The 17,563-nt window shown below is 33.4% G+C and overlaps 1 protein-coding gene across 3 annotated transcripts in view; it reads right to left on the bottom strand.

Annotated features, from left to right (window-relative positions):
• The window catches only part of SNX29 (sorting nexin 29), a 134,616-nt gene that overhangs the window by 46,508 nt on the left and 70,545 nt on the right, over positions 1 to 17,563 (bottom strand). For all 3 annotated transcript variants that reach the window (XR_003500765.3, XM_005018445.6, XM_005018446.6), the window contains exon 19: positions 5,136 to 5,276. Coding sequence is in view for 2 of the 3 variants with exons in the window: in XM_005018445.6 (XP_005018502.1) it covers positions 5,136 to 5,276 (141 nt within the window). In the remaining variant the exon portion in view is untranslated. The remainder of the gene's footprint in view (positions 1 to 5,135; positions 5,277 to 17,563) is intronic.

Consider the following 17,563-nt stretch of genomic DNA (forward strand, 5'->3'; position numbering starts at 1 on the left):
CTGTGAAGACACGGGCTATCACAGCTTAGCGCTAAGAAATATTACTTAGCCCACTGGCCCAAAGGCATTAGCTAGAAGTTCTGCTTTTTTCACTGCTTTCTAAGTCACAAGTCACTATAACAGTTTGACTTTGACAAACTACTTTAACGAAAAATAGTTTCTCTGATCTACTAAACCTCATAAAGTACAAAAGCACATGTATCTGTACTTCTGATTTCAATGCAAACCAAATGTACTTAAATTTTAGGATGCCTTGAAGTACCCTGCTGAATCAGGGTGCAAAGCCACCCAAGCCTAAAGTGAAATTACATCCTTCCCTAAGATTTTTTTTCCCTAAACACAGTTATTCCGGAGACTGTCTATATCTTTTCGGCATCTTCAGCAACATGCAAACAGACCAGACATTGTTCAGAAAAAAAAAATAAGAAGAAGAATAGCTGTGCTGGCAGGGAAAAAAAAAAAAGAAGCCGTCTGCACTGTTCATGCACTGACAAACAGGAAAAAGATAAATTCCCTGGTGCATAGAATTTGCAGAATTAAAATATATTCTAGAAACTACCTTCACCTGTATCCCAAATGTTGCCGTTAACGCTGCCATACGTGTCTATATTTATGTAGTAGTGTGAATATATGAATAGATTTTTTAAGATACATACACATAATACTGACAAACTTTTAAAATAATTACATACACAGAACAGCCTACCATTTAGCTTAGTCACTGGGGTGAGAGGGACACAAATCTACTTTATTGAACGGATGTTTGGGCATGGAACAAGCTATTGAGAGCTCACAGACTTCAGCTGCACAGGCTAAAATGATGAATGATGCTGCTCCCAACATTTTCTCCTAGACAGAAAACTTATTTTAAATTTCTGTATTGCTCTTCCTATGCAGTCAAGGAGTCATGGCAAAGTCACTCTTCTAATCTCAGAAAAGTGCTGTGTATTCTTTCCATATTGGATATCCAATATTTTAAAGGAAAGAAAAGGATATCATGCAGTCAAGTCAGCACTCAGCAGAAAGCTACCTGATTCAATTTCTACATACTTAGACAATCACTGAATTCACATCTCTCACTGGAGCAAAGAATCATTTCTATTTTGATATGTCCTCTACTAGGACAATAATACTCTTGCAAGAGGATAATTAGATGTTTATCCAGTTACTAAATCCCATTCTGCATTGGGCAGATTCTAACACTTAATGAAGTAGCAGCTGAGATTTTAAGGACATTGCAACATTCAAAAAAAATGAATAATTGGCTCAGGAAGTACTCACGTATTATTACTTAACCATTAGTTTGAAAGCAACAGTTCAAGAAGGAAGGCACCAACACAGCACCAACAGAGGTCAGAAACTAACTGCAAGAAAATTAAAATTCCTCTTAAATTAAAAAAAAAAAAAAAAGCTATAGTTTTATACAAATGCATACAGGGATCCCTTTGCAATCAAGTGTTATGATTGCATGAAGTTTGTCTTTGTGAACTCACAAACTCAGTATTCTCTAGACCTAGAAATGCTTGTGGAACCAAACCAGTCCCTTGGCTTTAAGAACCTGGCAGGAAGGCAGAAGTCACAACAAAAACTTAAACTGCAATAATGGAAATATGAATTCAAAAGATCCAAAGTACCTGAAGGCAAACTGAAATGCAGAGATCTATTTCTTGCAAGAAAGCCATGGTTAGAAATTACAAGTCTTGGTATATACAGCTGCATATAAAATACTTAGGAAACTACCAACCACGCCGATACATGGACAGAATGTTTTAAAATTACACAACAAATGGTTCAAATGATAAAAATACAGTTCATAAGTTTTGAATAAAAAGATTTGCAGTTTTTAAAAAAGCAAAGTACAAACATGTATGAGTAACTCCACCATGACATTTCTCTTACACATGTAACGAGAACAAATGTTTCTCAGTTTTGCTCAAAATATCAATAAACTGAAGGAAGAATATTTATTCTTGCAAGGACTACTTATAAAGATCTCGCCAACTACTTGGCAGCAGCACTGAAAGATCATTAGTAGAAAATACACAGTAAGGGGACTATAGTAAATAAGAAAATATATCAAGTTCTACAAGCATTACTGTTACGATTTCCTATCAGTTTACCCACTTTAGTAATTAACTGTTCAAATTTGATTCAAAGCAACACTTATAAATCGAATTATTCTTTTCATTGTTTTACATTAGTTCTGATTTGCTACATGCAAATTAAACTGAGACACTGGAAGTAAGGTTAACAACCTGAAAGCCAAATAAACACACTTCTTTGTAATTGAAAAAAGGTTACTTGTCCACAGCAGTATTCTTTCCCCTTCTCTGTTCACTTTCTACTAATTGGTGACTTTTTTATGACAGTTTTCTGTACGTTAAACATGTTTCCTCAAGTGTTAAAGCCAGTTTCTAATCCTACATAATTTGTTGAAAGATCATAAAAATGAACTCTAAGATCTTTTGTCCTACCTTAATGCTAACAAGCAGAAGGCACAAATACGTTAAAAACAGAATAAACTATTAATAAGAATACTAGATTCTTAATCTATTGTCTTATAATTGTTAAACATTGTTAAATATTTTAACAATTTGTTAATTGTTAAATATTTTCAGATTTTACTGCTACTTGATGACAACATATCAGCACTAAAAAATATTTCATTTTCTCACTTTCCAAGTGAGCTGAAATACTGATTTTTGCATTTTCTCTGTCAAACTTCAATTTTGTATTTGAACATGATATCCCTGATTCCTATTGGAGTAGGCAAGAAAATAAGAATGAAAATAAATAGTTCTCCATAGTCTTTTCTGCATTACTGTCCTCTGCTAAGTTTCCTCCTCTGTGCTCCAATTTTTTGCATAGTAAAACAGCGGACAGTGTTTTGTTACTATGCAGTAATGGTTCTAGGTCATCCTGTAGAACATAGTCCTCTTGTCCTGGAGGTTCCCTAAACCTGAGGCATGTACCTAAACACAAAACTTAGTGTGGGTATCAAGGAAGGTGTTGATTTCAACACCAGCTCTTTCAATGCCACTACAGTCTCAAGTAAGCACATCACCTTCACTAGCCTCACAAGCGAAGTCTTCTGCAGAGATGCAATGAGTAATATCAATCAGATATAGGCCTGGTGGATTTAAAAGCATACAACACCATTTTCCAAAACTTGTGAACTAGCTGTGATTATGAATTTACACATGGAGGACTGTTTATCAATATGTTATTTGGGCACCTAAAGATATTGAGGATTTGTAGAAAGTATGAAAGCCATAGACTGACCTAAACTCAGAGATGCTTTTGTTAGCAGAATTTAGCTACAAAATTGCTCTTTAGGTACTAAGTTAAGATTGTATTGATTAATCTAGAAATGTGAAGAGAGCTGCTATTCTATTTTAAAAATGTAACTAAGATTAGAGAGAAAAAAAACTCTTCTGAAATTTAGCAACACATCAAACAGGCAACAATGCCCATAAAAATTAAAAATAAGAAGCAGCATTAAAATAAATGCAATTAGTAGTGACAGTATCTCTTCCCATGTTTATTAACAAATACCTTAATGTGTAAGATCCTGCATAAACGTCTCATCCTATACTGAAAGTCAGAATCATAGAATCACTTAGGTTTAAAAAGACCTCCAAGATCATCAAGCCCAACCCTTATCCTAGCACTGCCGAATCTACCACTAAAGTACTTCCCTACACACCACATCTACATGCCTTCTTAATACCTCCAACCACTTCCCTGGGCAGCCTCAATGACAATCTTACAGTTGGCTAATGTCTCAGCATTATTGTACTCTTCTAGGAGTACAATAGATGGCACCCAAAGAGCAGATACTTCTTCTAAGACCTGGTATAATGGAAAGTGATTGTGGGATTATGCACAATTAAGGGGGAACTTTGACTCAATCACTGAAAGAAAAAGCAACGCAAGTTTTTTTAAGTTGCTCAACTGTTTTCTACATATCAATTATGTAACTGAAGTTATAATTCAATTAGTATTTAAAGTAATTAGGATGAAAGACTATAAAATAAGCTTAAAGGAAGGCTTTCCTAATTTATTGAGGAGGCTGATATCACTTCAAAAAAGAGAATAAGTTATGTAACAAAGAGGAAAATACAATGTTTGTAATTACAAAATGCCACTAGAAATGAAAAGTGCTTGATCTTCTAACACATGAAAAAGCAGAAAAGTTCTAAGTGCTTTCACTTATTAGGTTAGTAGACAACGCACTGCATTAACTCTGGACTATATTTATGCCAAGCAAACAGATCTACAACTTTATTGGTGAATTCCATATAAACATATATCAGTTATTACTCCAGTTTATGTGCATTACTACTCATTTTATGTCATGCGTGCCAAGCTCACCTACTCATTTTTATGGAACACTTGGGAACTCATTTTAACTCAGAGCAGAGTTACTATCTATAAACATTCACAATCCATATTCACTCAAGTCTGAATGCCACTAAATCTGCAAACATCATTTTTTTCTATTTGTTTTGGAAAATTTATTTCATATGAAATAACGTTGTATGAATTAATGATGGCGATTTTTCTTCCACAGACGAAGTTGTCACAGATATAATTAGAATGATTCTGGCATTTTAACAATACAAGAATTAATGTGGTCTTAAGCCAAATATGTCACGAAAATCTTTGGGTATTCTAATTGTTATCTCAGCTTTCCTTTGATGACTGAACTGTTCTTTATGATAGGTACTTAGATATTTGATATAAGAACAGTGATATGAAGGCAAAAAATATGTAAAATGAGAAAATCAGATATAAAAAGAAAAAAATTTGGTTAACGTAAGGAATGCTGATTTTATAATCAGTTTATTATAAACTCAGTGGTTCATTGTAAAAAAGTTTTTATAGTCACAAGAATGATTTAAATCTCAAATATTTGACTTATGATAGTTAAATTTAATTTTCAGATCATTCCTACTTGTAAAGATGAATTACTTTGATCACTTCTCACTCTATACTGGTTTCTAGAAGTATATTGCATATTTTGCCCATATAGCAGTTGCAAAAATTATTTATCATAACCACCCCACTTTGTGTGTGTGTGTGTGTGTGTGTAAGAAAGGTTTCTTTCAAATACTGTGAGTTATTTTAATTACCTTGTTTCCAATGGCCTTTTTTGGTGGAAAATTAAAAGTCCTTACTTGCTGGTATTTATTCTGTAACTTATGATGTAAGCTTCTGAATTCTGCATACCTTCGATACACATTCCATTCATCATCCTTTATTCTAATATAAACCTGCAAAAACATAGACATGTAAGAAAATAATTTTAAGTCAAACCATTGAACTTATGTACCTCCTTTACTCTTTAAAGCTTCACAATATAATACTTTCACATTCATTTTACAATAGTACTAGAAGTTCCAGGATCCACAGGTACATCTCTGATTGTACATTCACTGCTTCTGTTACTGCAGGTCATTAATCTAATTCTCTCCCTTCTTCCCCCTCCTTCTCTCTTTCTGTCCTGTTGTTATATTAATCAAGAAAAACATAGCCTGCTCATTTTAAGCTGACTCCGGGGCAACCACAGTAGTGCTTTTTGTTACCATGGTTTCCAGTGTATCCTACTGGCCAGTGAGCAAAGGGAAAAATAATTCAATATCACTACAAAATTGATGTCTATGTATTCAACACAGTTTTTCAACTTCGTAAATTGGCTTTGTAGCATCAGAATTGCATAACATAATTTTATTCAAAGTATGAAACTTAATTTACTTTCTAAAAAAAATTATATTGAAAAATAAACCAGAAATCTTATTGTTTATAAAATATACACAATTCATTCTTTCTGCTTCTATAGGACATTAAGTATAATTTAACACAGCTGTAGCTTTTGTGATTCTGTAGGGTTTTTTCCACTCAATTATTTCATGAGCATATTACCAATTATATGCTAAATAGTCACATTCTCTAGGAAAAATTCATACAGAAGTGAAATATACTTACTGAAATCTCAGATTTCATTCATTACCAGGGAATAACCTCTACAGAAATTATCTGTTTTAAAAAATGCTGAAACAGCACAGGTCAGAAACTATCAGCCAAGCATCAAATCTCAAGGTCCAGAGTCTCTGAATCTGTAAAGTTTTCCTTAGCTTCCTCATTAGAATCTGTACTTTGCTCATTCTCATGCATGTAGGCATGTTTATGTGTCATATGCATGTTAATAATCTCAGTATTTTGCATCATAAATTAAGCTGAATCATTCACCTGGCCTTTCTCTTCTAGATTTACTGAGTCCTTAGGACAAAATACAAAATTTTATTAAGGACTCATGGTATTTTAGAGGAGATTGACTGATGTCTGGTCGATGTAGCCTTCCTTTAGTTTGGTCTTTAAGAAGGTCCTCATCTCTAGAAACACCTGGTTTCTCAAAAAACAAGAAGATTCTGTCTTCTTGTAACAAAATACAACATTTTCTAACAGATATACGTCTGTCAAATTATAGTATTTCACTGAAAGAAATATTCATAAAATCAGACTCTATTGGATAACAACTATATTTTTTTATTACTGTGCATCATTTCATGATTATAATCATGTTTCATGATTATAACCAAAAATGAAGACTATAATTCCAAAATTGGCACATCTAAGAATGTTAGACACTGACAGTATTGTACGAATTACATATGCACACAAACAAAAATACAACTGGTTTTGGCAACAGGAATTCAGATCATGTAATGATAAAGATCCTGTAATAAGTCTGCAAGAAGTATACAGATTTTAATTTTGAAAATAAAGCCAGGATGAAGATAATTAGACACCTACAAGACTGTCTTATAATAACTGAGTATACCTCTGAAAAAAGTGATGGAAAATATGAAATGCAAGTATTTTGCATGATTTTTGTAAATTACTATAGAAAAACATACTGTAATAGTAGAATAAAATTATATTAATATAATAATTATTTTAATTATTCTTTGTTCAGATATAACCTTTCTGCCTATTCTCATGACCAGTATATTGTTTGAAATTGTCTACAGTCCCAAAATTAAATTTCTTTCAGCTAGACTACAAAAAAAAATGTTTAATATAGAAATCATAATTTAACTAAGCAGTTATCTTTGCACATGTGATTCAGTGAATCATGCAGTTCAATATTACCTGTTAAACCGTAACCCATAGTTAACTAATTAAGGAATCCAGTACACTATAATTGCAATTTTTAAGTTCTGCAAAAACACATATTAATTTCTTAGATAAAATTTCTTCCTGTTCTTTTATGCACATAGATATTGATTTCTTTTAGACAGTAAAACATGAAAATGCAACATTTGGAACCCTGTGCCATATTCAATTTATTGACAAATGTATAATAGACTATGAAAGGCATATTAAAGTTCATGATTTAGTACACATTTAAAGTTTTATTATCTCAAAAGGGAATACTATTCACAAGCCAACATATTTCAAAACACTCAACACAAATTCAATTGGGAAATCAAGCAAAGTAAATCCTAAAGATAAAACCGCTTGTATAAATTTATTCTGAATTAGTCCTACGAGGCATACGGGCAGTTATCCTTATTTAAATGAAATACAGATCATACAATCTAAGGACAGGAGAAACAGGGAATAATAACCTTTGTAGTCAAAAATTTGAAATACAATCAAAATCTAGCACCTTGCTACGTCTTAAAAGTAGTTAGAACTATTCTCATCATTTTCAACATATTCAGAATTTCTTTTGTGATCTTTTAATGGAAAATCAATGTAATCTCTGAATGCTAATTACAGAATACACTAAACAGATGCTATGGTGATGATGATCCTCAGTTTCTGAGCAAGAGAAAGGTTCCAGGTTTTTTAAACCACATTTTACCCTGGGAATAGTTTCCTTGCTGCATAGGGAGCCAATATCAATAACCCCAAATTGCCTCTACTATCTAAAAATTACTGTAGCTTTTATTCATTGAATATCTAAACACTGCAGAACTACTCAGGTGATGCAGCATAATTTTATCCCTATTGAACAGATGGAAAAATTGAGTCAAAAATACTCCCTGCAACTTGTTCAAGAAGCCTCCAAGAAATTTCTAACCAGGTGTTGCTTTCAAACTCAAGAGCCCTTCCCAAGGAAGGGCCAAAGGAAGAAAAGGGCAGATGCAGAAACCCATTGCTCTGGTCACAAGAAAGGAATCAAAAAAAGCAAGTCCAGCCAACTCATCCCCAGCTCACAGCAGCAATTCCAGTGATCTCAGCACAAAAGCAGACAAACTATAATTAACTTCTTGTGGGCAGGGGGACTTCGTTTGACAAAGGGGTCGGAGGGAAGCAAAGAGTCTGAAACAAGGGGCATGTAGGGGAAATGGAGAAATGGAGATGCCTGAAATTTCAGAAAAGAAAATTTAAAGAGACAGACAACAGGGAGCAAAATATGGAGGACTGGAGAAAAACATGTGTGAGACATAAGGGACTGAGTCACAGGATATAACAAAAGATATATGAGAGGCTGTGAGTGATATTCAAGAGTGAGGTGAGTAATGATAGGAAGCCTGATGGATGCAGCTAAACCATACTATCACACTTCATTGAAGTGGATTACAAGACTTCTGTGTATTCTTGTCCCAAATTATCACATTGCACCTCAGAGGGACACTACTTTCTGCTACTGAAAAAAACTAAGCATATGTCATCTAAGTACAGAACAATATTTTAGGATCACGTTCTAGAAAGTTTAAAGGACTACTCAGGGCCTCATTCTTTGGTCCACTTAAAATTCAATTCCAAATAACAACATTTCATTTCAAATGCCCAAATGTTTTCCTGAAAATCATCCAATTCCTAACCTAATTAAGTAATATTCAAACTTTTTACGCATTCATAGAGCAAACTAAAATCATTGCTGAAATGGTTATTTGATTGTAGACTTAAGATTTTGATTTGATCAAGAAATGAATTAAGTAGCTTTTGCCTGTAATTTAGGAGCACTTTCCAGTTGGGTCTCCTGTGTAAAGACTGACTGGTAACCTTTTCATAGCAATGATTTACAACAGATGAAAGAAAAAAATAGTTAATAAGCACATATAATGAATTAGTCTGCTATTTTCTCATTACAAACATATTTGAAGTTAAAGATTTGAAGAGAAATAGCTGAAACAGTAGTAATTTAATAGTGTTTTTTTTTTTTTTTTTTTTTTTTTTTTTAGAAAACTACCTGATAAATTGGTGTTGCTGAAATGCCGATTTGAAAGCACTAATTTAATGATTCTATACTGAAATGAGTAAAACCTAATTCCATGATACTGTTTTATTGAGATAAAAGTTTCTTTAATTGGTTATGGAATCTTTAACAGCATTTTTGACTCAGAGCTGCTTAATAGACCCTGGTAACAGATTAATAAATATTGACACCTTCAATTAGTAACCATTGACACCACCACTTATGCATAAAAACCTAAGGAAAAGAAAGGACAAGGACCAAATTTCCAGCTTGCCCCAGGTCCCTGTGTAGCTTCCTGGATTAAATTCTTATAATCAAAATTCTTTCTTCAGAGCTGCAGTGGTCTCAAGAGAGTGCTTTTCTTTTTGGATGCATAAATATCAATTGGTATATTTACAATTCAGTATTTGGTGCTCTTTCAAGCACCTTTCATAGAAAGAGATATTGAACAGGGTACTGCAGAGATTCTTCTGTTGCACTGATGTTCAGGATTATGAAAATACCAGATGAAGCATTAGGAACAAAATTCCGTAAACTGAATGACCATAAAATCTTTCCTACAAATAGGGCTCACATTTCCTGGTAGAACAATCTGAACACACTGAAAAATGGATGCTAGCCAGAGAACTCTGCAGATGGGAGCTCCGCAAATACAAGCCTGCCAGAGTAGAAGTCCCTGTGAGCCTATTCCGGAGGCAAGAAAAACTTCTGAAGGGGAGAAGGCACCAAAAGGAAGGCATAAAGTTGAACTCTACTATAAAATGTGCAGAATTCAATGTCACAAGATGCAAGAGAACTTGGAACATTTCAAAGGATATAATGAATATGGAGAAAGTTTGCAAACACAAGGTCATAGTTTTTCTTACGAGCATTAAAAAAATGCTGGGCAGTACAAGGAATGCAAAAGAGCCTGATTTACATTAAGGAAGCTGCTGTGACATTTGCCACCTAAGCACCATCATTAAAAAAAAAAAAAAAGTGACTGAGACAAACCATATTGCTGCATTGCTGTATTTCTATTGCATTACTGTCCTTCTAACTAACTAAAAAAGTTTTTCTGGAGATTGTGCTGTTTGTTATAAATGCCCAAGCATGTGACAACAAAAAGAAAAATTCACAGCTAGTTTAGTAGAGACAACCCAATCGGCACAAATACAAATACGTAACGTTTAAAAAAACTAAGTGCCAATTTGCAGGTTAACTCAACTGAGCTATTTCCCTTGACCAGTTAAAGTTTACATTTGCTTTTAAGTAACACTAATTTTGGCCTACCACTGGTCCATAGTCTTATCTTTAGAACTCAGAACAGAAGAAAGTAGACATCAACTACTAAAGACACTTTGCCCCCACTCTTTTTTTTTTTTTTTTTTTTTTTGCATCCTAGACTTCCATTCTTAGAAAAGAAGCTGTAAAATGTTTCTGGAAGAAGACGGAAGAGGAGAATATTTGCTTCAGAAATAGGACTATCTGTTTAGATAGAAAAGATTAAGATAAAAAGGATAAAAAGATTAATAATCAAACCTGCAAATGCTAACAGAACATGTATATCTTAAGAAACATATTGCTAGCACTCAGCAGGATAAACCAATGATTGAACAACCATCATTAAATGGATGTTGTGTGTTTTCTAAGACTGGCGACTTGAACATTGTGAGAGATGGGAGAAGAGATTGTACAGGGAGGAAGATATGTGCTTAGTTTTCCATCCCCCTTCCCACAATAAGATCAAGAAAGCTTGAACCAATTACAAAATATATACGACAGATTACTCCAATTACCTTTTTTTTCCATATACCATTTCTATCACTTTTTTTGGAGGAGAAAAAAAGACAAGGAAAAGAGGAGAAGCTCAAACTGCAAGCATCTCAGCTTTTCCCCTTCTTATACACAAAACTGGCATCTCCTTTAATCTTTTGCCTTTTAAATCGTTTATTTAAGAAATTATCTATTATACTATAAAATTATAAAACAAAAATAATTTTGTGCCAGTTCCAAACTTCAAAAAATTAACACTTTTCCTCGTATTCTCTTCTAAAATACTAAAATTATCTTCTCAAATACTTTAATTCTACTGTGATCCTCATAACTTTCATAAATATTAACAGTCAGGAAAATTTCCCTAAAAATACATTCTCTTCTGTGAAAACTGTGGAGAGAAAACATCAAGAACAAGTCAGGAACTTCTAAAAGTCCAGTTCAGAATTAAAGATGGAAGGCTGCTGGTAGTATGAGATCAAACGTAGATGAGCTCTTCTGCATTTGATGTTCTCTTCAGCCACCTACCCCAGCTTATCACTTTTACCGTCTCCACTATAGCTTCCCATTGTGTATAAGGAAAAAGCTAAAAACAAACCAAAAAACTAATAACAACAACAAAACTGTTTAAAAATGTCTGTTAAATTTATTTAAGACAAAAAAAGATAAGAAACTGAAAAGCAACAATTTTGTTGCTCTGAATCATAAAGCAAAACTCTCACTAACACATAAAGAAATTAATTACTGGCTTAGAAAGTTATAGACATAATATAACCTGTGGTATTTTTTTTGTAGAGTATTGCTACGGTAACCTGAGAAAAATTACAAAGTAATTTTTCATTCACTTTAATTCATTCACTTTAGTAGAAACATGAGTTTCTGTAACTACTACTTGTTCTGCTTCTCAAAAACTGTTTTATGATGTTAATAAATTCTTAAAACTAATCACTCAACTTTAATGTAAATCATAATTATTCAGGATTAGTAAATTTAAAAAATTTGATCAAAATTTACAATTTAGAGAAATGTTTTTCAAAGGACTGGAACTACCTTTTCTTCGTACTTCATAGTGTGCTTTTCTGAGAAGATGCATGTATCTCAACCTAGTTAGGATGCTTTTATAAAAATTATTTCTCTGCTTAAAACATACAGAAAGAACAAAAGGTGTAAGTTCAAACAGGAAGAATATAGCAAAAAAAAAAAAGAATCAGTTACATTTCTTAAATTTACTTCAGGACAATGGGATTCTGTTTGGAATATAAATTCAAGCTAAATTCTCTAACGTAGAAGTGGAAGAAATGAATACAAATGCAAGTTATATTTTGACGCAGCTGCAGGACTGCATTTATGGTAAAGTTCCATCTTTGAAAGTGATCCAATCTCAGAATTTCTGCAGTAGTGAAAAACTAACAGAACAATGAAACTTCTCAGCTGTGATATGAGCAGCATTTTGTGGTTCTAGTGCACAGTTACCAGAGACATAATAGCAATTAAAGTGAATAAGCTTGTAGCTCAACAAGACTACCTACTTTCTTGCATAGAGACTACAGATACCATAATGTATTTTATTTGCTATGTTAAAACCAACTTTTTGGTATTTAGTTCATAAATATGAGCAATAGGAATGTAAAATATATGAGAGAATGCACAAAGCATTAGCTTTAAAAATGGCCAATGTTGTCATACTAGACAGAAAAGTGTTATACTTTTTAGGATTTTCCACTCACTTATATACATGCAGAATTATGCTCTGTGTGTTTCTGTAGTCACGGTTCAATTGCTATTCATCAAATCAGCACTAAAGTGACTGGGCAATAAAGAACAAAAGAAGCCTACCGATCCTTTTGCTGGATGGAATCAGTATTTTTATCTTTAACTCTTCAAATCAGAGTAGATTTCACTCAAATAACAACATAATTAGCTCTTTCTGACAGTGAAATATTACTCGTAATGCCCCAAAATAATTAGCATTATTCCAAAGGGAGGCACCAATATAGTCATTGCAAAGCATGGTAACCACTGCAGTGAAAGAAGTTTCTGCAGAATGGAATACAGGGAAATGACAGAACTGATAGGCTGGTCTCCAAGTAAAAGATTTTGGGTGCTCTGACCAAGGGAAAGAAGGTATCTTACCAATCAGCATGTAAATAAGATGTGTGCTATTTATTCTGGATATATAGACAACAAACTATGTTTTTGTTTCTCTGTTAGTTACAAAATAATTTGAAAACAGAAATTCTACTTTTATTTTCCTAATATTTTTTGCATCCAGATTAGAATCATTATAGAAACATTTGTACATTGAGTTGTATTACGGTTTCCTTTAAAAAATATATTAAAACCTGCTATAAATAAAACTATTTTTCTTCTCTCTCCAAGATGTTCTGTCTTGTCATTGTGCACTCCCTCCATCCCAGCTGTTTAAAGCTTTCTCTACCTACTGTCATGCTTCTCTGACATATCCTCAGGTCCCATTATGGAAAATGTAGCGCACTCACCTTTTTGGCTTAGGAAACCACTCTCTTTCAGAATGCCATGAACCATATCTTTCTCTCAAATTTTCCCAATCATTCTAGGCCATTTTCTTCTCTCTTTGCCCTGAGCTGTTCTGAGATAGAATATGATTAGAAGACTGCACTCTTCTTTCTCCTTTTTGCCTGCTTACTGCCACAGCTGCTAAAGTAATCCAATTCCTCATGTATCAGGGAAATGAAAATCAAACTCTGAACTTAATTTTTTTTTCCAATTCCTTGCATACTTTAAGGGTTTTTGTTTGTTTGTTTTGGTGTGTTTGTTTTCTTTTGTTTATAAACTGTCAATCCATTGTCTTCTATTGTTAAGACTTCTGACTTTAAAGAAGCACTTTGCTAACACTATGAAATTGCTGGCTCTCTCACCCAGGGAATTTGCTCCCCACAAAAGCTCCTAGCTTCAGACACGGTTCTTCTCTTTTATGCGGTATTTCTGTGAAAACTACTCTCTCTGATTAAGCAGAAGCATTCAGATACTGTGAATCCTCTTCTATTTGAAGGTATATTGCTATTCCTTCTGAGAGGAAGTGGACCAGACAAATCACTTGAAGAAGATCACTTGAAGTAATAGAAGAAATATTATGAGGAAAAAATATGAGTCAGTCAATATTAAACAGTAAAATTTTCAAGATGCAGAAGAATTAAGTTAGAATAAAAGAAGGTTTATTGATGATAATCTATGGAGGGCTCCTATTGATATTCAAATAATAGCAGCCTTGTCTGATTAGCATGTTTATCTTTAACTTTGTTTTGTGTAACCTGAAATGTTTATTACCCTGCAAACAAGGAGGACTGCAAGTCCTGGTATAAATATTGGTATCTCTTTAAGAATCACAAAATCTGTTTCATTATCTTAAGTGTCAGTCATTGGTAATTATAACAACAAAAGGTATGACTAATGGTATTATGGCATTTGCTGTACACTTCTCAGGAAAGTGCAATCCATATGTATACAGCAAATAGCACAATATTCTACAGCTGAGAAATACGACAGCAATACTATTGCAATTGCCATCTTGCTTTACACTCGCTAAACAAAATTGCAACTAACTATCACCACCTAGAGGTAAAGTGTAAATGCAAATATTTTTTTCTTAAATTCTAATCTGGATTCTGCCTTCATGCCCGTGAATATAGTAGACATATTATTTTCTAACAGTAGGCTGACTGACCAACACCTTGCTCACAAATAAGATTGGCATCAGACTGCACAGATCATGAACAGCAGTGATCAAAAAAAAAAAAAAAAATAGAATACAGGATGTTTGTAAGGGAAGCATGTTTGCATGACCCCGAATTTTAGAAAGAAGCCTAATATTTAGATTTGTCTGTTTAAAGGACTAGGTTTTCTTAGCTGTTACTTTTTACGAAATATTCGTTTCTTCATATGTGGCCAGGTCCTTAAATGTTCATAACTGATTAGTTTGCCACTTACTAACAAACTTCATAAGAGAATAAACCTCTGAAGCTTATTCTGGAGTCAAAGTAGATAACCATAATTTTTCTAATGCTCTTATTAGAAGATATTGTTATAACAATCCAATCTGAACTCCTGACAGAAAGAATTTCATCTAATAATGCCTAAATAATCCCTATGATTTATTGATTCATAACAATATCAACGGGTCATCAAATTCACCTCACTGCCCAGGTACAAGATATACAACTATGTCAGCAGTAATACACTGCAAGACAATATTCAAGATACAAACCTGAAGCAAAACAAAACAGAGCAAGTATAAAGAGAAAGGCTGTGTTTCTGAATACATTAGAATAAGCTTGCAATGCTTATAAGATAAACACTTGTGGAAGGAAAGGTTTCCTAATCATAGCTGTTATTTCCATTTTAGGACTACATTATACCTTCTTATCATAGCATTACAAGAACAATTCACGTTGGGTTAATCCTACACCATGACCTTCAAGTTTCTTCCAATGTACAGTTACTGCAAGAAATACCGATTTCAACATTTACAGTTCAGAATATTCTTTGGTGAATTTTGGAATGTATTTTATCCAGTACACTTAGAAACATACACAAAATAGTGATATATATCCAGAAAAGTTGCCCATCTTCCAAGATACTGCTATCTAGGGATTTCTTGATAAACAAGCAACATCTTTTGTGTTTGGATTGATTTTTTTCAATTTAATTTGCCCAATAATTTTCTAGACCCATGTGAACTTAGTGAATATGCAAGCTTTGAGGCAAGAAGACTCAAATTCCAATTATGTTGTGGAGAAAGCCACTGTCACACTTATTTTGAAACTGCAAGATAGTAGTTTCAATAGATGCTTTAATCTGCATATTGAAACAGTTTAAAAATCTCTCCATGCCTTTCAGGATTTGAAAGATTGCTACTGTATTCTCCCTCTTAGCTGTTTTTCTTGCAGGCTAAGAATTCCTCATATGCTGCTCAAATGAAAAAGCTTCCACTTTTTTTTTTTTTTTTTTTTAAATCTATCATTTTCCATCCATGCCTATATCCTTTCCAGTTCTATTTTTTAGAGAAGAGAGGACTAGAACTGCACACAGATAAACCAGAGCTTTATACATGGCATAATAGTGTTTTCTGCTTTTCTATCACCTTCCTAATGATTTCTAACAGTTTGCTCTTTTAAGACTTCCCTAATCCCTTTTTAAAATTTTCTCGTAACCAGGCTAAAAGCCATTTATCACAACCAGTTTTCAGCTATTTCATGATGAATTGCAAGGGTAGATTTATTCATCCTCTCATTCAAGATCTTCTACTGATACTTCCATTTAAAATAGACAATTTGCTAATTCTCCACAAGGAATAATCCAGAATGGGAATACCCCGTAAGACCTCCGTGGTGAACAGAAGTCTAAAAAAATATGCATTTTTATGTTACTGCTTTATGTTCTGAAACCTTTTTTTTTAACTGCTTGAGTATTTGCTCTACTGACTCTAGCTACTGGCCTCTTCTTGATAACCCAAAATCATAACATCCCCAAATCCTGACTCAAACCTTTTTTTCCCCCCCACATTTTCATTCATGTAGCAAAATACTGGACCTGCACCCCTCTGATGCTTTAATACCCTCCTTTACCCAGTATCAATGAGTATCAAATGGACCAATATCTTCCCTAGCATTTCATAGTAGCACATCTATAAACATAGATCTTCTCTCTCTCAATTTAGCAGGTAAATTTCCTTATGTTATCCTAGGGAATGACAAAATTGAACTTCACAACACATAGCTACCTCTTCTCAGTAGGGATCTCCTTCTTCAGATGACTACTTGCAGTGCAAGAGGAAAGAAAGCGTTAAATGCCTATTTAATTTTGGTAAAAATTATAAATAGCAGTATTTTTTTTTGTATTCTTGTTGTCACCATTTTTTTATTGTAGCCATCTCGATGTCGGTCTATTTTTGTTAAATAGTGATATTTCAGAAAACAAGAAAAATATTTTTGAAGCAAATTTAATAAAGACATAGAAGCGCACGGCCAATTCTAAACAGCTTTTTTACTAAAACGTATACACTAATTGTTTTACCATCCATAGTTGAATGACAGAAGTCTGTGGCTTTTGTTAATTTCAAAGAAAGTGCTAGATGGTGCTAAGATGTGAGGGATGATTATTCTATCACTCACAACTATCCCTCTTGAATTCAAGTCATTCAAACTGAGAATAAAATTTGGCTGTGTTTCTAGACCTTGCTTTTAAATTCATAAGATTCATAACAGGTAAATGCTGTCAGTTAATTACTACTACAGGAGTGTGGGGTAACTCTGCAAACATAGAGGTCTGCTTAAAGTTTCCACATCTAATAGGATAATAGGATTCTCTATAAAATGCTGCTTGCTTTAAGAGTGCACACCTTGATTTCTGAGCTAGTCCAGAATCTTCAATCCTTAACAGAAATTTAAAAAAGAAAAAACTATTTGATGGTTAAAACTATTTAAAGCATTAAAATCTCCTGTAAAAAAAAAAAAAAAAAAAAAAAAAAGGAAGACCATAGCAAAAAACACCATTACAAAACTCCTGCTGGGATCATAGTCTATTCATATCTTTTTTGTGATGCTCAGGTCTGGCCCC

This window comes from Anas platyrhynchos, chromosome 15 (genome assembly GCF_047663525.1).
Source record: "Anas platyrhynchos isolate ZD024472 breed Pekin duck chromosome 15, IASCAAS_PekinDuck_T2T, whole genome shotgun sequence".
Classification (NCBI taxonomy): Eukaryota; Metazoa; Chordata; class Aves; order Anseriformes; family Anatidae; genus Anas; species Anas platyrhynchos.